The sequence below is a fragment of the Clinocottus analis genome, unplaced genomic scaffold, assembly GCF_023055335.1.
Source record: "Clinocottus analis isolate CAN_PGR_092001 unplaced genomic scaffold, fCliAna1.0.p SCAF_10, whole genome shotgun sequence".
NCBI lineage: Eukaryota > Metazoa > Chordata > Actinopteri > Perciformes > Cottidae > Clinocottus > Clinocottus analis.
Window position 1 is genome coordinate 19129621 of NW_027175821.1, and position 27942 is coordinate 19157562.

The 27942-nt window shown below is 41.8% G+C and overlaps 1 protein-coding gene across 2 annotated transcripts; it reads left to right on the plus strand.

Annotated features, from left to right (window-relative positions):
- Window positions 1–1453: 1453 nt before the first annotated feature.
- adad1 (adenosine deaminase domain containing 1 (testis-specific)) lies at window positions 1454–13724 on the plus strand. Of its 2 annotated transcripts, none has more exons than XM_068587759.1 (13): window positions 1454–1514; window positions 2072–2253; window positions 2393–2536; window positions 3917–4087; window positions 6117–6188; window positions 6566–6691; window positions 7305–7428; window positions 8227–8397; window positions 9024–9099; window positions 9248–9404; window positions 12627–12861; window positions 13190–13322; window positions 13559–13724. In XM_068587759.1, exons 2-13 carry the CDS (start codon window positions 2094–2096, stop codon window positions 13670–13672), a joined length of 1683 nt encoding a protein of 560 aa, XP_068443860.1. In that variant the 5' UTR covers window positions 1454–1514; window positions 2072–2093; the 3' UTR covers window positions 13673–13724. The 2 variants fall into 2 exon arrangements, with proteins under 2 accessions (XP_068443860.1, XP_068443851.1); XM_068587750.1 differs by lacking the exon at window positions 1454–1514 and adding an exon at window positions 1555–1735.
- Window positions 13725–27942: the final 14218 nt, after the last annotated feature.

Here is a 27942-nt window from a genome sequence, read left to right on the forward strand (position 1 = left end):
GAAAGGTTGCAGATGTGCGCCAAGTTAATAATAACAGCAAATATTTCCAGAGTTCAGGGTTTCATTTCCGATTGAGGCTAGTGCAATGTTTCCTTGCTGAGCAAACAACCCCACAATAGATTTTTTTCAGCCCTTTTCTTTTGAGCAATTATTGCATCATGTAGGTACATATACACAGGGATAAAACTTGTATTACCCTCCCTCTTTTTCTTTTACTTTACTATAAAATTTGAGAATAGTATGCCGCGAAAACATTTTTTTTTCTTATAATGTTGAAAATACAAATTACTTGCAAACATGTCAACCATAAGCTAACAGCAGAATTCTCCAACCACAAAGAAGACCAACAGAGCAAACTATTGCTCCTCCAGCTTCATTAATCAACGCTGGGTCGAGGTTAAGGTCACACTTAAAGTCGAGTGACTCAACTTTTTCCTTTGTCTGAGCTGCTGACGGGGAGATTAACAGAAGGATGGAGCGTGCAAACTCATTTCAGACATCATCCTTTCCCTTTTCATGTGTGACTGATGAGAAAAGTGAATTCAGCGTTTGTCCCTCCAATCTGCGGGGGTGTAAAACCATATTTGTTCCTGTGGTGACCTTCATTACTCGCTGACAGTGGGCTGCTTGTTCCACTTCACTTTTTTCACTCTCGTATTTGCTAACTTTTGCCCTCAGTGAAGGTGTTTCTTGGTTGGAGGGTGGGGGACACTGACGCCAGTATCCTTTCATATTAACCCTTTAAACATACAACACTTTCATTTCTGGCAGTTGCTGTCCACAAAAGACCATCGAGCCACTAACCACAGCCAGCCATCCCCTCAAAGCTGATGCACGGAGGCCACTCTGCCATATTCCTTCAAGAACAGACAGCAATAAGGCTGGAGAATCCATACAGTATAGTACATGAGCTGTGGCTCATGCAGCGTGGTCGTCCTGCAAGGTTCATTGTTTGATACCCAGTCTCCCCATAGTTTGCATGTCTAAATGTCCTTAAGCAAGACACTAAAACCCCAGTTACTCCCCGGGCTCTACACACCAGCCCACTGCTCTTAAATTGCTATATGGGTTAAATGCAGAGAGAAGAAGCCCCTTTTCATGTACCTCCCACTTCAATGTTTCATAACTTACACTGAGTTTCATTTTTGGAACAAAACCTAATGCAGACATATATCTATGGGCCTAAGAACTGACCCAAGGTGGCACAAGGTCAGGGGATCCCCAAAAAGGTCAGGGGATCAACAAACACACTTCATCCCCTGAGAACCATAAAATAAATCATGCCAATCTATCCAATAATTACAAAGTTATTGACAAGCCCAGCCTCGTACCATTGGCTTTACAGCTTTTAAACGACGTGCGACCAGATCTATTTTTTCGGAAAAAGCGTCGTCAATTTTCCAAACAGTGTTGGCCGTCCTTCTCTTGCGGAAACGATCTCTGCACGCCACGGCGTCAATCAAGCGACAGCCGTTGACTGTCACACGTGCGTTTTCTGGAGATCAACGTGAACGGTGAGACACACAAAAATCACGAAAGTTTGTTTGTTGTTGAATTTGAAGCGCGCGTCACACACACAACGCTACACACATGACGCTAGCAGCCATCTCGAGCGCTGTGGGTTTGGATGTTTATCCCCAAAAAAATTAGCATAGTGTATGACGGCTTTCAAACTCGAGGGATAGAGCAATTTAACGGCAAATCTTTAACCGGAAACTACCCGCTTACTGGAGCTGTGAGTTTTTACTCTATTGTTTTTTTTTAGTAGGTTATAGAAAGTTTGAACTTGTCACAGTGAATTACCAATGTTATTGGGCTAACTGTGCTAGCTAGAAGATTAGGCTAAAAATAACTCCCGATATACTGCATGTATCGTTATGGTATTCTGCTATGTGTTTTAATATGAAATTACCTCATGGGAGTGGTTAAGTGGTCACAGCTGGTCAGAGGTCAGTGCATGGATGACCTTGAACCTATGAACCCGAGCTAAGATATGTGTGTGTGTTTGTGTTTTTAGGTGTAGTTTCTGGTTGGTCACATAGAATATAGTTTTATCTTCTCTACTTTCCAGTATAATCGTGAAAGCTTTCAGGATGTTTCCAGCCCGTGGCTCATGTCGTGGAGTGTCTTTCGCTCAAATGAAGAATGAAGCTCCGACATCAGGACTGACCGACTCTTACAAACATCCACCGACCTTGAATAGTTCCGTCAAGGACGATTTCGGCCAACAAGGGAAAAAGACTTTTAAATCCCGTGAGTTTGTTTGAATGCTGCTCACCAGCAGCCATTGCCAGTGATAAGGAATTCACCCCTATGAGGCCGAAAAGGTTGTTTAAAATATGTAAAGGTGTACATTTTTTAACTGCCTACTTTCCTCTTCCCACCATCGAAGACAAGGCTTATTATAAGCAACCAGCGTCACCTCAAGTTCTGATTGACAAATACACTCAAGGCGAGATTGATGCCGTGTCCGTGGTCCATCAGCTTGCCCAGATATTGCAGTTCCACCTGGAAATAAAGGAGACGGTGACCACAGGTACAGTAAAGCTTGTGAACCCACTTCAGAGACCGCTGTGGTTGTTACTGGTCCACAACCGCCTGTGGATTGATTGTGCTCGTCAAGCCAGGATTTATCACTTGCCTTTGTTAAATACTATGGGCTTTGCCTTGTAATTTTTGACAATTTTCTTTCGTAGAGTAACTCGTTATTACAGTAATTTGTTTTACAACGGCAGCAAGCTATTATTTTTACTAATGAATTTGCCGGTTATGTTTTTAAGTATCTAAAAAAAAATAAAAAATACTGGAAAGCATCACAAATTCTTGAATCCCAGGGAGGCGTCTTCAAAGTCTTGGTGCTGTCTGAATGACATTGTGATATCAAAAGTGTTCAGTTTACGATCATGAAAGACATGGAAAAGCAGCAGATCCTCCCAATTTGGGAAGCTAAAACTAAGTAAGGTTTCGCAGATTGTGTCCAATACACAGTCAAATACTTAGGCCAGAAAAATACTTTATTTTTACTCGACAAGTTTCCATCCCAATATGAAAGTCTGTTTTTCATCCAAAAAAATCCTACAAATGCTGATTTCACTCAGTCAGTGCGGTTACATGGATTCGAATTACTGGCTTAGTCCGACTAAAATCGAATTATCCCGTTCATGTAAACACCTTTATTCGAATAACTGCGGTCCGACTACGATCCGATTAACACCCCTGGATAACTCGATTCGATTGATAATTCGAATAACGCTGCATGTAAACGCTGAATCGGATCGGAACTGGACAATGCGTTTGTGCGCATGCTCAAGATCCCGCCGCCTCTTCCCTCCTTCCCTCCCTCCCAGGTCGTGACCCGGAAGTCAAAAGAGACGATAAGTTGTCACGGCCGGCAGAAACAAACAAACGTAAAAGTCGGGTTACGAGCCGATAGTACCTTCGGTGGGTGTCTCTGCTAGCTCCTTGATGTAGCCAGCTAGCGCTGCTGCTAGTTCCCCGTTTGCTCTGCGCTAGCTCCCTGACAACCACCGAAGCTAGCGGGGTTTTCTCCTTTATGAAGAGTAAAGAGGTCAAGCGGAGATGCTGTATCACCACTACATGTAATGAAAACAGCGCCACCTATCGTATCAGATATGACATGCATTCGGCCAATGATTCGATTTATTCACTGCCATGTATATTCGGATAACAGCAGTTGCCCCGAAAGAGAGCATAGTCCGACTAAAGCAAGATTCGAATTAATACCAGCATGTAAACGCACTGATTGTGTCTAATTTCACTGCCAGTTTGGTTAGGATGAAACCTGTCCGAGCTCAGCTCCTCGCACTAGTCCCAGAATCTGACCGCTTGCCAGTGGCTGATGGTGAAAAGTCACAGCCAGAGCTCAGGAATTGCCTTCAATCTCTTGTTCCCTCAGGCAACATTTCAGGGTTTTATTTTGCCTTCTGTGTGGTGGTTGATGGGGTCGAGTACAAGACCGGCATGGGGATAACGAAGAAGGCGGCTCGGCTCAAAGCGGCGCAGCTCGCTTTGCCGGACCTTCTGCCCACATTGGAGGGCCTGAAGTCTTTTCTCCCTGAAGCATCGGGTAAGGATCTAATACTCATCAAAGTCAGTGTTTCCCCTACCATTATAATAAAGGGGCGGGGCGCCCCCCTGAAAAAACACCCCGCCCCCCTGTAATTTTCTCTATAGCGCCAGATCACAAAATGTAATTTACGTTTTCTTTCCTGCAGAACAGATTTACACCTTTTTCTGTTATTAAACTAAACGGCCATATTTTATTGATCGGATCTACACACAGCTTGTCATGTATGTCTCTACATGGTTGCGCGAGTTCCGCCCCGATGCGCACAGACACTTGCACGCATACAGGTGTGCACTGAGCACACGCGCAGCAGCGGACAGCGTTGAAAAATATGTCGCGTGAAAAGTAGACAACTAAGTTATATCTGCGTTTTAAACGCTCCCAGGTTGAAGATTGCATCAGTAACTCTCCTGCGAGGAGCACGGGAGCAGCTCTCTGAACGATGTTCTCTGAACTGAAAGTAAAACGAACCAAAGTGCTCGTGTCTTGTACCAACAATGAGCTGCTGGCTTCACACGTTACAAAGTACACGGACATAAAACTACACGGACATAAAACTAAGTCATTAATAAATATATGAAGAAATGCCTGTACTGTCGGGTAAATGTTTAGTTATGCTGTTAACAGGTTAAACTTGCGCATGCGCGACTCGCCGATTCTTGGCGTTTTGCCAAAAGTCAATCTCCAGAAGTCTCCGTCAGGTTTTTTTCTGCTGTTCCGTCTCTCGAAACAGAAAACAGATCTCAGATGAACATGGAGCATAAACTAAGAGCGATCGTATCAAATCTACAACCCAGTTTATATTTGTAGAGGAAAGCTGCTGCTTTCCTCTACAAATACAGCTCACTGCAGCCACTAATACAACCTGATGCTCGCATATCTGCACTCATTCTGTTTTGTCAAAAAAATATTAGCTCATTGTTTTCCACAATGAGCTATTTAGTGGTAACTAAATATTAGTCATTTTTTGTTATTTTCATTGTTCTAAGTGATTACAATTTAAAAAGCAATTGGTCTGACGGAGCAACCTGGTTTACTTGAAAGTTATTGTAATTTCCTTTATTCTGTCACTATAAAAGCACAGAGGGAGTCACAAAATGATGTTATTTACAGAAAAAGTTTGAGAAGCACTGCATTAAGGGTCTGTGTCGCCGCCGCCGCGAGAAAAAAACGTAAATTCTTGCTCACATTTTATCACCTGTGCGTTAATTTAATTAGGAAGTGTCAACATTTGTCACAGGAAACTTTCAGCACAGTCCACAGCTGTGCTGGAAGTGTGTCCGTGGAACCGTGCACTCAGGTATTCCTCATGTTGGATCACTGAACATCGACAGGTTGACATTTAAACGTTCACCAAACGTTTTTTTATTATTTCAGTATTTCATTAAACAAGTAAAGGTAACATCAGCAGCTGAGTCCGTCCTAATTTTTCTCTCCCACACTGCTTATGCACACACCTCCATCACAGCTGTGGACTATCATGTAATTATGGACCACTTTAAAGCACTTTGATTTTTGATTTTCATGAATCAATGCACAGGTGATCAGTGTGTGCAGGTATTGACTTCTTTCTTTGTGATTTTGGGGGATTTAAGTCTCAGGGTGTTGCCTTCTACTCATCCAATTATCATTTCTAGCAAACCATTTCACGAAATGTGACATGGAGGTTGCTTGCAACATTTAAGACAATGTTGAGCGTGTTGACCGTGCAATCATTAAAGAAGAGAAGTAAATAAGAGGATTTCTGAAAGTAATGGTAATATATGTCACCTTTTTATTCATACATGATGGATTGGCTGAGCATGCAGGCTATTGTGCAACAACACACTGTTAAAAAATAATATAAAGACCATAGAGACTGGACCTAAAAGAATAAGTCATAATATACATGACACAGACTCGGTTTAAGCAGTTGCAGGAAGGATATTGAAAATGCTTAGCAATGACTTGGAACAATAAATAACTATAATAGTACATTTTAGTTTTGGTGACTCATCGTATTTTTTTCCACGACTGTTTCTCCACCCAGATGTCCCTCCACCACTGCCAGTAAAAGAGGAGCGCTCCATCTCTGATCTCCATCCCCCGAGAGCTATTCACGGTAATTCTGGAGATCTTCATGGCTCTCATTCTCAAGATGGCAAATATTGGGACTGTCTCTCTTTGTGTTCTGTTCGCTCATTACGCTGTCTCTCTAAAACGAAATGATGAACTTCAAGTGCGGACGTTCACGTAATTTGAAGAGTTTGACATCCACATTGAACAAAACAAGTCAGAGTTGTAATCTGTTTGGACTGAGGTCAGGTGACCGACTTGTTGAGCCTCATTGCTTCTTCTTGAATGAAGCCAAAAGGGAAGTGCGGGGAATACTGTGATTTGTACATCTCCATATATATATATCCCTCTCATAGTGGTGTTTACACTGAGATCAGTACAGCCCCGTTGATTTTATTTCTTTAACTTTTTCTTGCTTTTCAGAAAGGACAAGTCCCGTTAACCTCCAGATCCCACACGCCGTCAGGGATCAGCTCAGGAAACTGATGAACAACCACCCGGAGTTCTCTCCGTGTGCGGGCTCCACGGCAGCCTTCATCATTCAGACCTGTGAGTGAGCTCTGGCACCAGCCGGATGACGTCATGGTCCGACGGTCGCTTAGTGAGGATGCTTTTGTGTGGTTGAATCATTGTGTTGTCGATGCTGCCATTTTATTTATTTATTTTGTGCAGACAAGAAAAAAAAGAAGAATATTGACTTTCTGTTCACTCGAATTAGCCTGTAAATAGTTTACTGGCAAAGTTTTGTGCAGAAAAATTTAGATTTCACATAGTTACAAAGGCAAATAACATGAAAGGAAATGTTATTTTGGCTAGATGTCGGCTATTCAGCACAACTACAATGCAAATATCTTTGCTGATATTGTTAGATGTTTTTAAGCCTAATTAATCTAACAAATGAGCCTCAAACACACAACTTGCAATACATTGGAGTTAAATCAGCACCTCTCTGACTCTGTCCCTGCAGAAGATGGACTTAAGCTTTACCAAAGTACAATTCATTACAGTTTGTGCAACTGCTCATGGTACTTTGTTGACTGCATCACGTGTAATCAAGCTAACGACAGATATAAAGTAAATGTCATCCCAATGCGTTTACCTGTAAACAAACCTCGCTCTCTTCTCTGTGTGTGTCTCTCTCTCTCTTCCCCCTCCCCTCCAGCCGGTGGCTGGGAGGTTGTCGCTCTGGGAACGGGGACCTTCAACACCAAAGAGAGTTCCTCGTCGAGTGGACGAATCGTGCACGACTCTCATGGAGTGGTGAATGCAAGGAGATCCCTCATGAGGCAAGTTGCAGCCCACGTGGTCACACAGATGGTACATGCGTATCTTTTGCTGGTGGGGTAAGCGAGTGTAGCTCAGTGTCTCTGAGCCATTGCAGATCACAGTATGTTGCCATTTGCCTTAAATAATTTAACAAAACCAATGCACTTACTGATTCATGTAACTTCCTTTCTAAAAATGTTTTTACCAATATTTAGGCAGTGGTTCCTAACCTTTTTTCAGTGATGTACCCCGCGTGTGATAATCTTTCACCCAAGTACCCCCTAACCAGCACAAAGCGTCTTTGGTTGAAATAAAAGTTGTAATACACAGCGCTGTGCCATCAGTGTCTAATTTAATATGAAATAAATACAATTCAGTTTATAAACTTACACGTATATTTCATTAAATATTCATTAAATAACTTTTCAAAGAATTAATTATCCTTTTTTTGTATTACCACATTTTCCTGTCTCTGACGATTTGACTGATATTTATTGGTTCTTGATTCAGGCTCCTTGGATTAAAATAATCGACTATTCTCCATCACCTTTAACTTGGGTTAGTGCGTTCGCTTTAAGATGAAGTTACAATATAGATTTTATTAATGTTTGCCTTTTTAGAATGTATGAATTTTGCGACTTTGAAGGTTCACACTTTCAATTTTCTTAGCTAAATTATAAATTGTTTGTAGGAGAAGTGGCGATGACCTCTTCTTTTTTTTTTTTTTTAATCCGTGTGTGTCTTCACCTGTAGATGCTGTCACTGCACATATTTCAGTTGTCCCGTCATGATGAGCAACTCTCCTGCTGTATTCTCAGGTTTCTGTACCGGCAACTGCTGATGTTCTTCAGCGAAACGGACAATCTGACGGAGAAGTCCGTCTTCGAGCGGAGCAGCAGCAGCGGCCTCCTCAGCCTGAAGACGGGCATCACCCTGCACCTCTACGTGAACCAGCTGCCGAAGGGTGCCGCTCAGATCCCTTCCAAGCTGTGAGTGTTCTTTTGTTTGTTTTTTGTTTTTTAAGAAGGTTCCCACTGCGGTTTTTCTCAGGAGGCATTGCAGATCGAGTGCCTGTTTCAAGGTCGCAACTAAAATTTAAAGGTCATGACAACCAAGAAGTGGGAGTTGTTTGTCACTCAACCTTCTGTGGCTGTGTTTGTTCACTCGAGGCAGAAGTGGCCCAAATAAAAAATTGCGCTTCTCAATCACACAAAATTAGATGTTTTCCGAAACAAGTCAGATTTGTTTTGCAGTGCGAGCTCAGTCTGTTTAGTCATATCAGAACTTCAACGGCTTGTCTCTGCACCCACAGTTCCCAGCAGCCACTAATTCTCAAAAAGCTGTGATCGAAAATGTGGCTCTCTTTCTCCTCGTTATCGTCTGCTCACACTTTTTTTTTTGTCTCCACTGCACATCATATTTTAAATGAAAACCTAATGTGAACCGCCAAACAACTGGATCCGAGCAATGAATCTGGATCAGGCACTAAGGCTTCAAGTGTGGACAAAGCCTTTACGGCAACAAAATGTCAATTTTAGGTGACGTTGCAGCAATAATGTTTCCTTTAGTGCAATGATTTCAAATGCTTCCCCTCAGCTCTGTGCTCTATTTTTAGGCGCCTGAACCCGCTCTCCATTTCCGCATGGCAAGTCAACAACGAGATCAGCCTGCACCTGTCGGTGGAGGGAAAGGTGTGACGCTGTTACTCTCTTCTCGTCTCGGAGATGTTGCTTTCCTAGTCAAATTGTATATTGCATCATTTAGTTTTAATATGAATGGCTTTGCAACTGTTTACCTGCACCATCGCTGCATAACTCCAAATTGATTTTCCTGTTCAAGGTGTTCTCAGTTTTCTCGTCAGCCTTTGATAACTCCGCCTCCAAGGTCGTCAGCATGTCTGCCACAGACAAGCTCACTCAGTGGCAGGTGCTCGGGTACCAGGGGGCCTTGCTCAGCCACTTCATTGAGCCCATCTACGTCGAAAGCATCCTCGTAGGTGAGTTAACGAGTGAAGAAGGATGATAGGACGACTTGATTAGTATTATCAGGGTTTTTCCTAAAAAGGCACGATTTCCGTGCAACAATTTCCAAATCCTGACCAATTGCCTTTGATGCATCACCACGAAGTGCACATGCAACCTAGGAATTCAGTTATGTGGTTATGTGATCTCTATTTAAAGACGGTGGGGGAAGTCTATCAGATAAATAATATCAGTGTTTCCCCTAACGCTATATTAGGGGGCGGAGCGGAAAACCCCCGCCCCTCTGTAATTTTCTCTATAGCGGCAGATCACAAAATGTCTTGTACGGTTCTCTTTCCTATAGAACAGGTCTCCACCTTGTTCTGTTATTAAACAAACTAAACGGCCGTATTTTATTGACCGGATCTACACACAGCTTGTCATGTATGTATCTACGTGGAGTTCCTCCCCCATGCGCACAGATGCTTACGCACATACAGGTGAGGACTGAGCACACGCACAGCAGCGGGCAAAAAGCGTCAAAAATATATATCTGCGTTTTAAACGCTCCCAGGTTGAAGATGGCATCAGTAGCTCTTCTGCAAGGATCACCGGAGCAGGAGCGTTTTAAAAATATTTGTAGAGGAAAGCAGCTCACTGCAGCCACTAATACTGATACAAGCTGATGGCTCATGTATCTGCACTCGTTCTGTTTTATCAAAAACATATTAGCTTATCATTTCCCACAATGAGCTATTTAGTAGTAACTAAATATTCATTATTTTTTGCACATATAGAACATTATTTTCATTGTTCTAAGTCATTGCAATTTAAAGAAATATTGGTCTGATGGAGCAACCTGGTTCACTTGAACGTGATTGCAACGTTTTTTAGTCTGTTATCTACAAAAGCACAGATGGAGTCACGAAATGATGTTATTTACAGAAAAAGTTTGAGAAAATGTAAGTGTTTGTGTCGTTGTCGTCGTCACGCCCCTCCCCCCCTGAAGCTGTAAACCTAGAGGAAACACTGAACATGGCAGGAAATTGTCATCAGCTTGGTAGCATACCATGTGAGGCTTTTAGTTTATTTGGAATGTAGAAAGTAGATCATACTTAAAAATGAAGGATTCTGCATCTTTGAGGTAATTCATTTGTTGTTGTACTATGTTTTATTTCACTGTCTTATCCCTTAGCTTTGGCTTAGCAGAAGGACCTGGCCTACATTAGAAATATTTTCCCAAAGACAGGCTGGGAAAGCTGTCTGTGAAAGTAGCAAATATGCTAACGTTGTCACAGAAGTGTTTTGAAAGTAGCTGAAACAGTGTGAGTTTTGTCACGCAAACAGTCGATCTAAAAATAGCCCCTGAGGTAAGACTGCATGAAATCTGTGTGTTCAAGGTCACGGATGTTTGCTCATGCACTGCCGATGCAACAAGACAACAAATTGCAAGTGTAAAAATATCCTATTTAAAGTTTCCACGTCACAAAAAGCCAACAGTGATGGATATTATTTTCCATGTGACTCTTCTCCTCTTTTTGTAATCATAATGGCTCTGTGACCCACATAATCTATAAGGGAGGGAAATTCCAAAGTTAGTTGTATTGTAAATGTGTAAACGCCCACGCGGTTGGTTGAATTAAATTGTGACTGTGGTCATGAGTGCTGCTCGATGACACCATTGGGTCAGTTTCAGACACGCACAATAAAAGCACAAAATTGGAAACAGACTGCTAAAACACTTACTGCTTGACAGATACCGGTACCTGCCATTCTTTGAACAATTGAAACCTCACATCTCATTTCCTGACTGACTGCAGCAGCATCACCCCCTTGCCTACAGAGAACCCGTTTTCATTTCCACAATCCCCGGCACAAAAGTGGTATCAGTGCCGTTTCCTTTCGTAGTTTGATGCAATGAGGAACGAGCGAGTTCTGCATTCTGTTTAGAAGCTGACGTTCCACATGTAAAACACACGATTGGTCATATGTAACGCCACGAAGAGCATGTTCACACTTTTGTTTTAACATGAGATCACACTTAAACGAATCTTGTGCAAGTGTGAACGCTCGGGGGTTCGATCACCAAAACCACTCGCCATGTAGGTCTGAGACTCATTTGACCGCATATCGTCTGTGTTGTACACACTGCTGTCGTAGGGCTGCCAGTCAAAAATATTAAATCAAACATTAACTGTTTGATTTAATTGTATTAACTTTATTAACTTTTATTAATACAAATAAAAACATAGAATTTTTTTTTAGTGATTGCGTTACTCAATCGTCTCAGACTTCGTGTCAAGGGAAAAACGGCATCAAAGAGCATCAAAGCCCGGGCTCTCCTTTTTAAAAAAATAAAATAAAATACAAACGTTCATCTCCAGTTTGTTCTTGACTATCCTAAGCTGGCTTGGTCCACAACGTTTGAACATTTGTAAATGCCCACAGAGCAAAAACGAGGTTCAATTTGTAGCCGTGCAGCATTTTGGTTTAGCTGGAAGACTTTGAGTAATAGACCCAGTCTGCTGTATTTTTTTTATTTCTTCTACTTCTTTTAAATCTCTGCAAACATGTTGCTGTAAGTGCATCGCTCCCGCCTGTCACATTTTGTCTTTGCCAACACCTTACATTCACCTTTTTTATTTACTCTGTGATCGCCGCTCACTTCCCCACTAAGTGGTCACTCGAGAGGCACCTGCTAGTGTGAAGAAGGTCATAGGAGTCAATGTTCCACAACTCCCAAGTTGTAGAATGAGAATCACATGATCAAATTCATCATAGTTGGTATTTCCTGGCTGTGTATGGAGCAGGTCCCGTATCGGTCGCCATGGCCCTGCTGATGCCCTTCCTCTCTACTTCTTTCTGCTGACATGGACTGTGCCTATTTGGATCGTGGTCCATGGCTACCACTCATTATATGAATCTTTTCTGTCATATTCATGTCATGTGCTGTAACTCTGTTACGTTGCTCATTCTGGTCACATGACATCTGTTGCTTCTGCCCATCCAGGAAGAGGATCCTCCTCTGTTGCTCTATGAAGGTTTATTCCCTTTTTCCCTGTGAAAGGGTTTTACTATCTTTATTTGGGGAGTTTTTCTGATCCGATGTGAGGTCCTGGGACAGGGATGTTATCTGTACAGATTTCAAAGCCCTCCGAGGCAAATTTTGTATTTGTGATTTGTGGCTATAGAAAATGAATTGAGTTGAATTAAATTTGCTGAAAGATATTTTTCTTATTATTATTTTGATCTCACAGGTGACATTGGCTGCACCGACGTCCGCGGCATGAAGATCTCTGTGAGCCAGCGTGTGGAGGGCATCACCCCCCAGCTGCCCATGTTCTACTGCATGATGAGACCGCACATCAGCTTGGTTCCCGCCGTGGCCGCCAACAGCGCCGACGAATGCCGGTTGACCTACGGCATCAACTGGAGCGAAGGCGACTGCTCCGTGGAGGTGGTGGACGGCCTGGAGGGCAAGACCACAGAGGAGTAAGGAGCGCTGCGTCGACAGTATTCACCATTTAGCTATTCCTTTGTATTGGCTGGCATAATAGTTTATTAGTATAGTCAATTTAGTTTATTTCTGCTGATGGTTTTCCATTTTCAAACTTGGATTGAGAAAAATATGAAGTTTTAAAAATAAACAACCGAGTTTACTGTTGACAGCATTAGTAATGAGAAATAACAAATGATGAATGGATTGTATTCATATCAAGGTTATACCGCTGCAGCCTGGAAATGAAATTGGTAGCTTACAAGCTTAACAGGTTCTGCTGTATTTTTCTGCGTTTCTTTAACACGGATTCTGTCGTTGTAGATCTCCCTTTAAGAGCAGCCCGGCTCTCGCCAGCCGCCTGTGCAAAGCAGCGATGCTGTACCGCTTCATGCTGGTGGCCAAAGAGGCCAAGAGGGAGGACCTGCTGGCCACGACCTCCTACAGGGAAGCCAAGGTAACCTCCCACACCACCGTGTAACGCTTACCACAGTAACGCTTGTATTTCCAACTTAACCCAACCCACTTTACCTCGTACACACGGCTCCAGGCGTCGCATCTAATTTTTTACTTTTTCGTTCCGCATTTAAAATGGATTTGGTGAAGATCGTTGTGCACATTTGCTTGAGGACAAAGTTCTCTGTGAGTGTCATTGTAACTCGTATTGCTTCTGTTGCCATTTATTCACTGAAGCGGATGGCGAAGCCGTACCAAGAGGCCAAGAACGTGCTGCGGGCGTACCTGTTCCAGCAGGGCTATGGCCCCTGGCTGGTCAAGCGTTCTGTTCGCGAGGACTTCAGCATGTGAATAATTCCCCATTTGTTGGGGACAAAAGTAATAAATCAACATTCTGGAAGTTCATCTTTTTCTTTTTTTTAAACAAGATTGAACTTGTTGCTGTGGGTCTTACCATGCTGGACTCTTGTTTCTGTTGTGATTTAAAGGGTTTACCTGGACCATTTTAGGTGCTTTTTGTTGTGTTTGAAGTCATGTTGGTGGCTTTTGACCTTCAGGGTTGGGTCTGATTTTTTTATTTTTTTTTTTTTTTTATTTTTACACTGAGAGTATAAATACATTGCTATAAAAATAGCCAGTAGAGGAAAACAACTTGTGTTCTTGCTTACGAGCCTTTGTGGGTAATAGTTCTGCTTTCTGCAGGTATTTTATGTATATGCTTTGTACCTCGTGACAAGAGCATGCACTATTTATATTTACATTGTTATACTGTTTAAAATGCTATTGTCTGAGGGGAAACAGCCATTTACAAAATAGGAACACTTTTGAATGTCACTTCTATGGTCATGACGTCTCTGAAGTATGACAAGTAAGTTCTGACAATAATTATCACTGTTTGTGTTTCAGTGTGATATTTTTTTAGCCTTAGTTATCCATAATGCTCTAAATATACACTAATAAAATAAGTCCAAGCTCAAATGACGATGTTCAGTACATGTTTATTTTGCAGAAATTCCCCCAAAGACACCCCTCCTAACGGCGCACAAAGCAGCTCCCTCCTCTGCTGAGGTAGACGTTGCTCCAGCACACCTTCACATACACAATAGCTGTCTGTTGCCACATCAATGCTCTGCATGTCGTCTTTTGTCTGATGACAGAGTCGACCACATGTGGCGTACCATCCGAAAATCCACCAAAAACTATAGAACATTCATTTTTTTAAAAAAACCTAAACAATCAAAATGACAAGCTTCATTGTAAAAACACTCTGCATATTTTTCGCTTGACTCGTCACTTTGTTGCATTTTATACGTCTTAGTCTCGTGCCCATTGTATGATACTTTTGTGTAGTTAAGTTGTCTTTATTCATTTTGACAGATTTGGTGTATTTTTATGATTTGATATAAGTCAAGTCATCTTTAATGTCGATTCTTGTACGTTTCTCTCCAGCCCAACAATAAGTGATTACAGATCATAATAATTATAATAAACTGCAAATGGAGAAAAAAAAAAAAAGAACACTTAAGGGCGAAATATGCTCTTGCAACTACAACTGCGGCTGGCTACACAGTTGGGTTGACGGACTCGTTTTGGTTTATGGTTTCCATTTTTTCATTCCTTTTCCATTTGCCAGAACAGCAGGTGGCACAACGACCGTTTAGAGGCGACCTGCACACCGACGTTCACCGCCACATCCCTCCAGGAATTTACCACCACCGCGTAGCTTTGACGGATAGTCAGAAATTTTGGGCGACGCACGCAAAATGGCTGATGGGATGACGCAAGGGGTCCTTGCGTGCTTGCATGTCTGCGTAAAACCCGAGTATAAATCAGGCTTTAGACAACATATATATTAAGAAAACTATCAGTTCATCATAATTGTATTACTAATGAAAGAATATTGCAACAGATGCGTCTGTCACTAGAAACTCTACTCGGAAACTAAAACTTTAAAGGAAGATGTTCAGTATTTTACATCCAAGTATGGGACATATTTTCAATTTTACCAAATCTCTTAAAAAAAGACCTCAGTGAATCGGTAACAATTTGGTGACACATTTCCAGATTCTGAAAGTGAGCAGTGATGTTCAACGTGTTGATGCCACTAAGGCCCTCGTGGTTTTGTTTAAAGGGGTAGTTCAGATTCTTTTGGAAGTGAAGTAGTATAAAGTACTTCCTTAACATCTGAACGCGGGCTATAATTTGGTTTACTGTAATCAGAACATTGTCACAATCTCAGTGATATGAGTGATCTGTTTAAAAATTAATACATTTATGCTTTTCCATGTGCTGATTTCTCATCTTTTGGGGGGCATTCTCTTGTGAAGTGGCCCCGTCTATCCACAGATTCCCACTGTAAGAACATGTTATGCAAAGAGATTGCAGCTTGTCACTGGATTCAAACTGGTCACCCCCTCTCCCCATGTTGATGCAAATAGTTGATTTGCCTGACTTTGGTAATACATATACGCATGCAGGAAATGCTTTGGTTTCCTGTGTATGCATCTCAGTGGATCTTTTACTCTTGTAAGCGTTGAGCACTCTTGTGAATGGGCCGGTGTGTTTACTTCCCACTGGTTTGGCCAACGGATGGAATTACCAGTGCGTTCTGGGAACTTGTGTCCAAGGATTTCAGTTGTATGTACAGCTTTTCGTACTTTTTTAATATTTTTTAATTGCATCACTTATAACATTTTGACTTACTTACTGAATGCATGTGTATGTTGACCTGTCTGTGGAATTGAACGAACCCACATACTTTTAGTATTGTGATCTTTGACATAATCTGAATGTTCTACGTGCAATTAAATTCTGCATAATCTATTGTGGCTCGGAGACTATTTTATGTTGTCACTAAAAATGTAATGTTGAAGGTTAATGCTGTTACTATTAGTAATTATTCATGTAGTAGGTTTTAGATGAGGCAGAGCCTTGTGTTGTCTGTCACTCAGATCTTCTTGAGATTATAAGAAATAAATAAAATGCAGTGTGAAGTGTGTGTGAGCGCCCATCGGCCACTGAGGTGATACTAGTAGGTTTCGAGATAAACAGGATGAGCAACTCTCTTGATGTGGTTACAAAGTGAAAACATTTGAGAGCCGGGCTCTTGCAGCTGAGGAAGTGTTGCTGAAGATGTGTGACATGTGCTGCAGTCTTGTAAATCGTGGCTCAATTGGGGCCTCTGCATGGCTTTTAATGTTTCAATGAACTCCTAGTAAATATTTAAATGAGATAAACCAAATGACATCAAGGCACCCAAGACTCAGGAAAGGTCACATGACGAGCCACAAAATGGTTTCTTCTTTGATAACGGTGGTTTTAAATATGGAAAGATCCCACTTAAAAGAAACAGCATAAACTATCCATGGCATAAATTAGTGCTGAGTGTTGTTTGAGTAGGTGACCGTCACCGATCCTGGTGCCACCTTTTCCTTATGATAAATATACTTTTCTATAATTATTCTTTTTCAGCTTTTTTTGCAGTAGAGCTCAACATACACACTTAATGAATGTACTACTAATACTAATAATAATACCTCGTATCTATCGGATTTCTTGTGCTGAGGTCGATGAGGTTCACCTGACTTCACCTGTAGAGTTTTGGATGAATTAACTTAACCCTGAAGGTGGCAGATGGGAAAACCCACAAATTAATTCATTGATTTATTTATTTTTTTGAGCCTACTCACTAACAATAATAATCTGGTGATATGAGTTCTTGAATATTATAGCACAAAGCATGACTATACTTTGTCTATACTGTCCTCAGATGTTGTCTCGTAAACCTTTTCCTCCCCATCAAAGGTATTCCAGCAATACTTGTAAGCTATGAACATATATGGGTAATCAGAATCAGCTTGAATGGCCATGTACATTTTCACATGCATGGAATTTGATCCGGTTTCTGCGCTTCGTGATTGTTTACAATAAGCAAGGATAAATATGAAAAAGACATTAAAGAAAAAAACATAAACGGTGGCCCAGAAAGTACAGATGGTGCAGGTGGAAGTGTCTGATTAATTGTCAATAATGTAGTCATGTTAACGATTATGACGACCTAAAAGCATTGCTCTTTCAGATGAGATCAAAGAGTGGAGATGTGGGCTGTTGCTTGCAATCCTGACGACTATCGTTAGCTGTTTTAAATTATATTTTAGTTATCATGCTACTCTGTTATGACCGTTAACCTGCCAACATTGGGAAAATGGCTAAGCAATGTGGGACTGTACAGAATCTGAATTTGTTCTTCAAATGACTGGCCAGTGACTGAGTCACTGTGGCTTTCCGTTCTCCAGCGTGTTGTGGACAGCCTGCCTGCTTCACTCAGTCAGGCTGCAACGTTGAGGAAACTCAGCCTCCAGACACCATACATCCTCGCCCACTTTATTTTTGCATCAGGGAAAATCTGTCTCTGAAGGCTCCTTACACACTTGGAGCAGGTTGAACTAATTATGAATTCAATATAATACTTTTAAAAATAAAAAGTTGAAATTCATTTTTGGAAGCAGAGAACTACCAGGATCCTTGAGAAGCGTCTGTCTCCTTTCAGTGAACTACTCGTATGCTCATGTTTGTAGGCCGTTATGCAGTCGATGTATGCAGAGAGCTTTATTGTGAAAGGTGAGGACAGAGTGGATATCGTCCGCTCTGAAGGTTAAAAGGAGCAATAGAAGTTTTTGGTTTGTGCCACAGAGCCTTTCGTGTTGTACAATATGGCATCCACACAACTTGAGTAGTTGATATCTTTACGCGACGGTCTCCACTGAGCAATTCATAAGAGCAATAATATGATGTACATAATTTATGCATTTTCTTAATGGCAATACAGAAACTTTAAGACAACATTTTTATAAGTTATATCAGGTTTAGAGCAACAACATACTTTGTATACAATAAATAAATAGAAAATCAGAGCTTTACAGGAACTTACGTCAAATACATCCTCAGTGTTGGAAATTGATTGAGAACTTTTAACTACATTTCACCCTAGATTCTTGTAGAAAGTACAGAGAATATAAAAAGTATTTGTATAAATATAAGATTATTATTATGTAGTAAAAAAAATACATTCGAAATAAATAATTGCTTTATCGCCACATTGAAATGACTTGGTTACAAAAGTAAATATTATACGGCAGCGTTCTAAATCAAACAATCACAACACGCCGATATGTCCGAGATCACTCCTGTGTGGACGTTGCTCCATTGCATTAAAATCCTTCAAACATCTCGGATATGCTCTGGAAGCTCCGCCTGCTTCAGAACAACGGCCGGTCACGTCATCCCACACGACTTAAAGTTCAGATGCCAATTTTTTTGGGAAGGATTTAAGAATTCGAGTCATATTTTTCAAGCTGCAGTAAAGATACCGCCTCTGCCACGAACTTGCTGAACGACATCTCGGGCCACCTCTCACAGGCGCACTCCGTGGAGGCCGTCAGCGCCTGGGGAGAGGACGCAGAGTTAGTTCAAGTCCACCGGAGAGTACATTCACAATCATCCAGCACTTTGCTTTGGCGTAGAAATACTTACGTGGCCTTTATCCGACCGTATTTTGATCAGAAGCTCCAAGGTTTCGACGGCGTCGTCTACGTATTTTTGGAGGTTTTCGCATTCGGCTTTGGCTGTCCCGTTAAGTTCTCTCATCACGCAGTCCAGCGCCGTAGTAATGCATTGTTTCTGAGAGAGGAAGAGGGAGAAGTGTTTTAGCTTCCTTTTACCGCTGTGACTGAGGCAGACTTGTGGCTGCACGAGGAGAAGTCGGCCACTCGCAGCTGTCACAGCTGTGAGGTAGCAACACCTGCCGAGCTCACTTCCTGTACTAGAGAAACCTTTACATGTGGTTTATACAAGTTCATCTCGAGCCTGACACTTCAGCTTCTTTGATCCTGGGGTAATACCGAAAATTACTTTCTTTTTTGTTGTTCTTGACTTAGCATTCACAAACTGATCAATCCATCTGTATCTTCATATTTTATCACAGTGTACATATAAATTGCATTTCATGAGTAATTGAGAAGTTTCTCGGAAGTAAACATTCCAAAACGATAAAGTTAGCCTTACCTCCACATTTCTTGGCGCATAGAAAGTTGAATCTGGCGGCTGTGTGGACAGAAGAAAACATTGCGTCAAGCACTTGCCAAACCAAGCAGAGAAGTACATTCGGCTTAAAATGACTCACACATTCGACATGCTTCTGCAAAAAGGAGGCACCGAAGTCATTAATGGGGAATGATTTTGTGAGAAGGCAACCAGAGAGAAATATCCAAAAGGCAATCCTGATGAAGTACTCCATTTTCAGCTTGGAGGCTTGTCAGTGTGATGAGCAGGTCGTCTGGTGGAGGTGCTGTGGTGTTTGCTTATCTCCCCCCCCACCCCACTGTGCAGTTTATATATCGGTCGGGGTGGAAAGGGTGGGCTGAATTGGTTGTATTTCGCCTAATGCATACAGCGTTGTTTTTTCCTTTTTAGATGACTCTTGGAATTTTTTTTTCTGTCACCGTGCTGCTACAGAATGGTAAAATCCCTCAAGTGGCTTGTAGCACAGCATTCACCTTCAAGCCCTTATGAAAGTAGGTTAGCTGTCCCGAGTTTGTGGTGTGCAGGGTTTTTCTTTCTTTTTTCTTTGTGTGCATGGGTAATATAAACTATAATTTAAAAGTACAAAGTGTCAGATTTAAAATCTGACACTTTATTATAGTGTGTCCAGCTATAGCATCCTAACTATCTTTTATGTGCTTTACAAAGACAATGTTGGCTGACTGAAGAACAGTCATTTTGAGTTGATGACTGAACGCTGGGCTGCTGTGTGCAGCACGACTTTGGCTCCAGATGTTTTTGTGCGTGATCTCATCCGCTCCAATTGGTTGTATTAATCTACTTTGCAAGAAAAGTGGCTATAGATAAATGTTTGCTTTAATATATCAATATTAAAATACACGCTGATTGCACAATGTAATGGCTCACTTTCACGATGCAGTTTTGGAGAAAATAAAGGCGTGATTTTTCAGCACAAAGCCCTGGAAAACAAAAGGCAATGCGTCCTGTGCAGTATTGCCAATTATTTCCCATTTAACGTACCTGGCACTCGCTCCAAAAGTTGCCAGATGATGTCATACACTTATTTGCATATTAATGTCATCTTCAGATATTCGTTTGCATACCGTGTGAACGCCTTTTTAAAACGCCAACACTTGGAAACGCTTTCGGAACAATCTATTGACACCTTAATGTCATTTTTCAGACTAGTGTTCACAGGAAGAGGAAAAGCGAAAACAGTCAGAGTACAAGAAAAGACAATGTTTTGTTTTAAACAAAGAAATAAAGTGTACAAATCACAAAATATAAAGATATAATATTATCCAGGAAAATATCTGTAACCAGATGGCTAAAATACTGTTCCACATCTGCTCATGATTGGGGCTATATCTGGCATATATCTTTACAGCATTGAAACGGCCCTGAAGGCAATTCATCATGTTATCAGTGGATAATTATTATTTACCCACAGTCGGTGGATAATATTCACAACAGTTTCCGCAACGTGGAGGTGTGAACATCTTTTAGTGCCGATAGGGGAATTTTCACAATGAGACCTGTTCAAAACTCGTTGAACATGTCAACGAGATATGCATTTTGCAAAAGAACATCAAATCTCAATCTGAGGTTGCATAATCTAGTACTGTGAGCGTATCGTTTATTAAATGTGTGAGCAGTTAAATGCTGGTCTTATGCACGTTCTACCTCCGTCCTGATGGTCAAAGTGCATATTCAAACCTGTGCGTGTGTGCAACTGTAACATTTAAAGTATCAAGAGTAGCGTTGGTCACAGCATTACAAAATCAACGAGTTAAGAAGATGACCCACCTTTACCCAAGTCCCAGTCGGCAGATGACCTTCAAAGGTCAGCTATCAGTTTTGTACTCCACATTATCAGATGGAATGGGATTTATCGTCAGATCGGTAAAATGTCTAATCGCGAGTTAAAGAGCCGACCATAGCGGTGTCACCTGCGTTTCATTGGTCTCCGGAGTGACGGACTCCTCACAGTCGTTCACATGAAGTGTGAAAGGACGCAGCCTTGTGGCATCTTTCATGTGCACCTCATTTGCTGATTTGTGACCTTGTACATATCCACAAGTGTTGGTTGTTTGTGAATGTATCGGGCAGCTTAAAGGCTCAAAATCAGTGACGCGTGCAGTTTGAACTTGTCTTAGTTGCGTTCCAGAGATGATAGTGGAGCTTCTCTTTTGAAATGGTTTACTCACAACCAAAGAAACAGACAGACAGAGAAAGTGCCAAACATAAAAGGTGTTTACCAACTCATAGCTCCAATACTTTCCTCTTCGCTCACTATGAAGATACCGATCACCATTATTATTTTTCTTCTTTTTTACCCAAAGACAAAAGTCAAGACTGGCAGTTAGAATTGCTCACATTTTATTTTCACATTTTCACATATCGTGTCCATAGATAAATAAATATATAAATAACCTGAGAACTTTTTTTGCAGTGTTTCTTAATAAACCGTTCACCTAACGGTTAGTCTAATTTTAGTGCAGTGTATAACATTAAATAATGATAGTAGTAGAAGTAGAGGAAACATCATCTGGGTCAATTTGCGTCGTTGAAGAAGAGAAGTTGAACCAAACTTTCAAGGTCGTCCACAAAGTCCTTAAACTGGGATTCCTTGGTTGCCAACTTGCACTCTGTCGAGTCCTTCTGCGTCTGAGGAGAGGAGGCGGGGTTTAGTTTTGGATCCTGCATCTTGAATGCGGAGCTTCAATGCGAATAATTCAAAGGCCTACTTACGGATGGAAAGTGCTCGTCCAGAGCATCCAGAGTGTCGTCGATCCTCTGGTCCACGTCTTGACATTTCGATGCGGCGTGTTTCAGTTCACCCTTGAAGCGCTGCAGGACTTCATTGCTGCAGTTGACCTGACACAAGCAGAGGTTGTTGTGGTCACACTCGGTCCAGTAGATAAAACGTTCAACTGGATTCAAGTGTCGTTCCCCATCAACGGTAAAAGCTGATCTCAGATGTTGCTTTACAGGTCAGATTCACTGTCGTATACAGCAGCCTCTTGTCATTTACCAGAGCTCGTTCCAATAAGTAGGAAATCTTTCTGTCTGCAAACTGATTCTACACATTTTTTTGGTGTAATTTTGAGAGAACCTCTTTGTGGTTGATTGCGAACACATGAGGCCAATCTCTCAAAAGAAAACCAAAAGTGATGGCAACGTAAACACTGTGATCTGCACAAGCCAAGCATCAACACGCTGCATGAGCACCTCAACCCGATCTGCTGTGATCTCTTACCTCATCCACGTTTTCTGGGTAAGTGAACGTCACGTTGTCCTGCAACCAATTAGAAGAAAAAAAAACTGTTCACCACATTGAACAATTCACCAGAAGCATTTCCTCAATTGGACCACCTGATCCTGGTCAGTTTTCCACAACAGCAAAAGATATATGTAGAAAGTTCTGATCATATAACTTACACATTTGACATCTCGCTGTAGAAGGCAGAAGCCCATGTCGCCCTGTTCTGTGCAGACGGGTCTCGCTTGAAGATAGCCGATGAGAAAAAACACCCAGAGGGCAATTCTGAAACACAGCTTCATGTCGATGGCTTGCTGGCAGTATCCTGTGGAGATGTACGAGAGGTCTGATCACCAGTGGCTTGTGGTGTCCTCTGGTGCCGCGTGCTAATTTATAGGACAGCACAGACATGAAATTGAGTAGGCAGGTAAAAGGTATGTTCTTGTAGGTTGTCATTTTTTCCTCTTTTTTTCCCCCCTTATTAATCATGTCACAGTTTTCCCTCATCAACTGCTTGGTGAAACCCCAAAGTCAAAAAAAAAAATGAGGTGAGGACAGAGCGCCCTCTCTGGTGGCGACTGCTGACACGCTTTTTTTTTTAATAGTGAGGTCCCACCACACAAAAGGTTTTTGTTTGTGCATTTTCCTTTTGTGTAAATTCTATTTGTAGTTTTTAGCCGTTGCTTCATTGCCGACGTTTCTGTCGGTGACAACGTGAGCATACTGACAGATGTAAGAGTTTTGGTTTCCTTTTTTCAGAGAATTGTGTTGCAATTTCTTTTTGTTCAGCGTGAGGAGCAGCATGCAAAACCGCACACTTTATCTGCCACATGTGTCTTTTTGACTTCTGGGTTGAAGTGGGGCATTGATTCTCTCCAAAAGCCGGTCGTCTACGTTCCACCGCGCATTAAAGGGATCGGGGGATTGCAAGTAAAGGAACTCTAAATGACAATGGCTTTGAAGACTTTCTCTGAAAACACGTAATGCATACAAGTTTGTTCGAGGGATTATAATTATTTAGTTTTGCATCCCAGTAAGAATCGGGTCAGCAATGGAGCAGCAGGTAAAAATAGACCGGCGCATGACTGCATGGTGATGTCACCCGGCCAGCAGAAAAGAATTCAGGGTTTCTCTAACGCCTACGACTTTGAGGGGATTCCCCTCAACAATCCCAGTTAACAGAGCAGCCAACCACTTGGTTGCTGTCTTGCTGGGCATCGGCCATCGCCCTCAGTTGCTCTCTGCCGCTCTGTGTTTGGGTTTCAGGTGTGACGTTTCCTCAGGAGTCACCGACACGAATGAATGTGACTGGATTTTGACGCAAGTGAAAGGGCGGGGGAATTTCTATCCATGGAACTAGCCGCTACGTGGGGGCATCCCTGCTGGTTCCACGTCTGACTTGGACATGCGTGCCCACTCCTTGGCACTGACATGCTGGTGTCTACCTCAGTGACTGGTCAAACACACAGCCCCCCCCCCCCAAAAAAGGGTCAAATTCACAACATGCGTTTTGATTCTTGTCTTTTTCGGTAAACAAAGATCCTCACGATGCCCAAACTCAAATTCAGCCGTTAAGATTTGTAGCGGATGCAACATCAAACTGAAACAAATAAAACCTGGGGTTCAACTCCAGTTTGACGCCGTAGGCAGATTTCCTGTTTTTATGTTGGGTGAGATGCTGTGTTGTAGGTTTGTTTGATGTTCAGAACCACAATGTGAAGAACATTGAACTGCTATGATGGAGCAGCACACTGTGATAGTTAACGTTGCTGTGTTGTCTATGTTCCTGATTCATAACTATCACTGAGGTTACTTTATTCTGACTTTTCTAAAGTTTTCTAGCTGTTGCAATATATACAAACAAACAGTTTGTAACAGTGCTAATAAGTCTTGCGTGACGTCTTATTTTGATATTCGGGGATAGATGGAGAGATAACTGTAGCGCTGAACTCTTATCCCTTCTTCTGTTTCCTCGGAAATTCAAAGGCCCCAAAAAACCTTCTGCGTCATTTTTACCTCAACACCTACAGACCAGGACATGTAAATCATGCTGTCAAAGTTGGAAACTTCCTCTTTTTTCCATTAATAAAAACATGTTCAAACAGATCATGTATGAATGAATGAATGCTCTCAATTGATATTTTTAGCTTTTATGTTCTGCATGCCGCACAGTCTGCTTTACAATTCAGCAGCAAAAAAAACCTAATCAGATTAATTTCTTTGCGAGAAACTAATGAGATTAAAAGTGTGATATATAAAGGCAGCGTGTCGTACTTTTGGGGCCTTGTGTGCGAAAGCAGCATCCCCAAAGCTTTAGGAACAAATTGAAAGAGCAGCTGGGTGCATATTGGGGTTTGTGGGGATGATAAAACTATGTTGTTCTTAAAACAAAGGCAGCAGCGTTCATTCAATTAACTCCCCAGCCCTAACTATTATTCGAATAAACATAATTTCTTCATATTTAATGCATTGTTTTGAACCGTTTCTTTTATTTTTCGTGTGCCGACGCAAATGAAGCGGTCGACTGAGGAAACTGTCAGTCGCTGTGCCGCTCAGAGGCCAGCGGCGACTTCTCAAGGTGGGATGTTACTCCATGCAGGACCTTTTTCACAAGTGTTTATTATTATTGGCCCTCATGCATGACCTGCGCTTCAAGGGCTTCAGAAAGTAATTGCTTTTATCAATTTTAACTGTAAACGTCTCCTCACTTGGAGAGTAAAAATGCGTATGATATTTAAGGCCTAAAATGAGGGAGAACAAGGACGTTGGTATCCTCCCTGACGAGATTAAAATCAGCATTTCTCGGGATTGAAAGTTTGTGGTGAATGCTCTCATCCTCTGCAAAGAGACGTAGTGGATCAAATACTACGCCTCATGAAAGTGATTCGGTTGTTTCACTTCCTGTGACGCTGTGTGTGTGAGGTGGGAGGCGGGGTTGGGGGATGACAATTACACAGTGACCAGAAAATGCTCTGCTCATACCAAACGATGAAAAAAGGAAATAAAATGGTTGGTTTCCGTGATAGTAGTGATGTCAGGGGTTTGGTTACCGCAGCCCACAGCAGCAAAGTCCGACGCTCAGGTGGCGCCTTTGCTGCTTTGACGTGTTGCCGTTGAGTCAGATGTCACTTCTGGATTATCACAAATCTGTCCCAAGTTTCCTTTTTTATGTTTACTGCATGGTACCCACAAGCTTGTGTCATGTGAAGAGAGAGGTGGGCTCTGCTCTTCGTTTTAGTCAAAGGGAATTTCTGGTTTTGAATGTTTCCATCTCACACCGCAGCAGTTTGATCAGAGACTGGGCACTGAGTGGCACAAGATTTAAGATTACTACGATAGTTGTCAAATTTCCTTGTACGTTGAAATTAGAGTGTGATGTGACCTATTCTGATTCATTGGGTAGTGAGTTTAGTGTTGGCACAATATATACTCACTGAGAAACATTGCAGAGTATCAAAGTTGTACTTGAGTAAATGTCACACACACACACACACACACACACACACACACACACACACACACCATAGTGTTAATCAGTGGAGGAAAAAAAGCACATTTACTCAAGTACAACTTTGATACTACTTTTTACAATGCAATGTTTCACAGTGAATTAAACTGCTCAACCGTATGCAAAACATTAATAAACATTAAAACGAGTTACTGCATCAGTAATAATAATAATAATATGCTATAATGTAACAACTGAAGAGCCTATTGCTGCATAGTGAGTACCTCCTATAGAGCATCTTCACGTGACGTCAGTTTTCATTTCCGTTATCGTCCATGGGACATTAACCTATTTCTGCGTTATACTTTTTGTGGAAATACCACAAATGTGGAAACATCAGACGCCCCGTGTCTGGGTTCATACTATTTTCCGTAGTCTCACAGTGTCTGGATGGAGCCGCTTCCAGCTCCTTCAGGACCAGCAGTGACTGTTTGGCTGCCGTGCTGAGCGCTGTTCCCATGTTGCCAGTGTTTTATTTTACCTTGAAATGAATCACAGAGTAAAGGCAGACATCGCCCGACGGAGTTGCCATGTTCATGGCTTTCTCCCAAGTTTCCATCCACAGTTACTTTTGTTCAAGTGAAAGACATTGATTTTCACTCTGCGAAAAAGCTAAAGGAGATTATTTACGAGTGTGTCAATGGGAACGTGCCCACCAGCCGATGTATCAACAGAAACACATGAGAACAGTCCTAACGCTCATACGCGAGTGAAACCAAAGTGAGTTAGATGCATTGGTTGAGAAGCTGGACATGTTGAAGTACAAGTATGTCTTGTTAAGCTGATGAACCCATATTCTGAATCATTAGTCCCACGTCCAACAATAAGGCACAGTACAATAATCACAAGACACGCCCTTTTGAACTGAAATTGTGTCTCCTTCAGGATATAATGGTGATTTCCGAAGAAGAGCGGCATAAAACACAGCAAAACAATGCCGTGCATGGACCCCAACATGGCCGCCAAAGCTAGTTGTTATGGGTAGAGGGCACGTGGATGAATACGCTCTATACTTAAAGTACATGTTCTTGATAAGAAATGGTTCTTTGCTGCTGAAGTTATGTTCAGAATGTTAAATACTGCTATTTTTTTCAACGACCCTATTCTCCATTCATGCTGTTTTGAGTCTGAACCTCTCCTTGTCGCTCCCTTTCACTCATTTTGCCTTTTCCAATAATCCAATTTTTGGGACATGGTTGAATGAAGTGGTTGTCGTTAAGTTGACCGTCCCTGCGTGCAGGTAGAAAACCAGACCCATGCACGTGATGCTAACCCACAGAGCGAGTGGAAAAGCTTCATCTGCACAAATGTGTTCCTGCAAGCACCCCAAAAAGATGAAATGGACACAGACTATTGTCTCTCCATTCCATAATGATCATCATGCGACCACGTACGATACATTATTTTTGTATGTGTGTATCTATATGGGCGTCAAATGTGGACCTGGGGTCAACAGAGCCCGCTGACTAACTCTCCAAGACAATTTCCTACTCGTCTGCACATCGTTCCACACCTCGTATTTAAATACACTTGCCACTTGTGTATCATACACGTGTTACTTTCATATAACGCTCACATTCATGCACTTTATTTTAACTTTAAATTATACTGTGGTCTTGTAAATATTCATGCTCTCATTTATGACACTGTTATATGTTTTTGTTTATTGTTCATAGCTACGCACCGCCCGCCAGGACAAGTTTCATGCATGTTGCAACATACATGAAACTTCCCTCAAGCAATGTAAACGCAAGTGATGGAGGACTGGGGGTCATTCCCAGACCGTTGTTG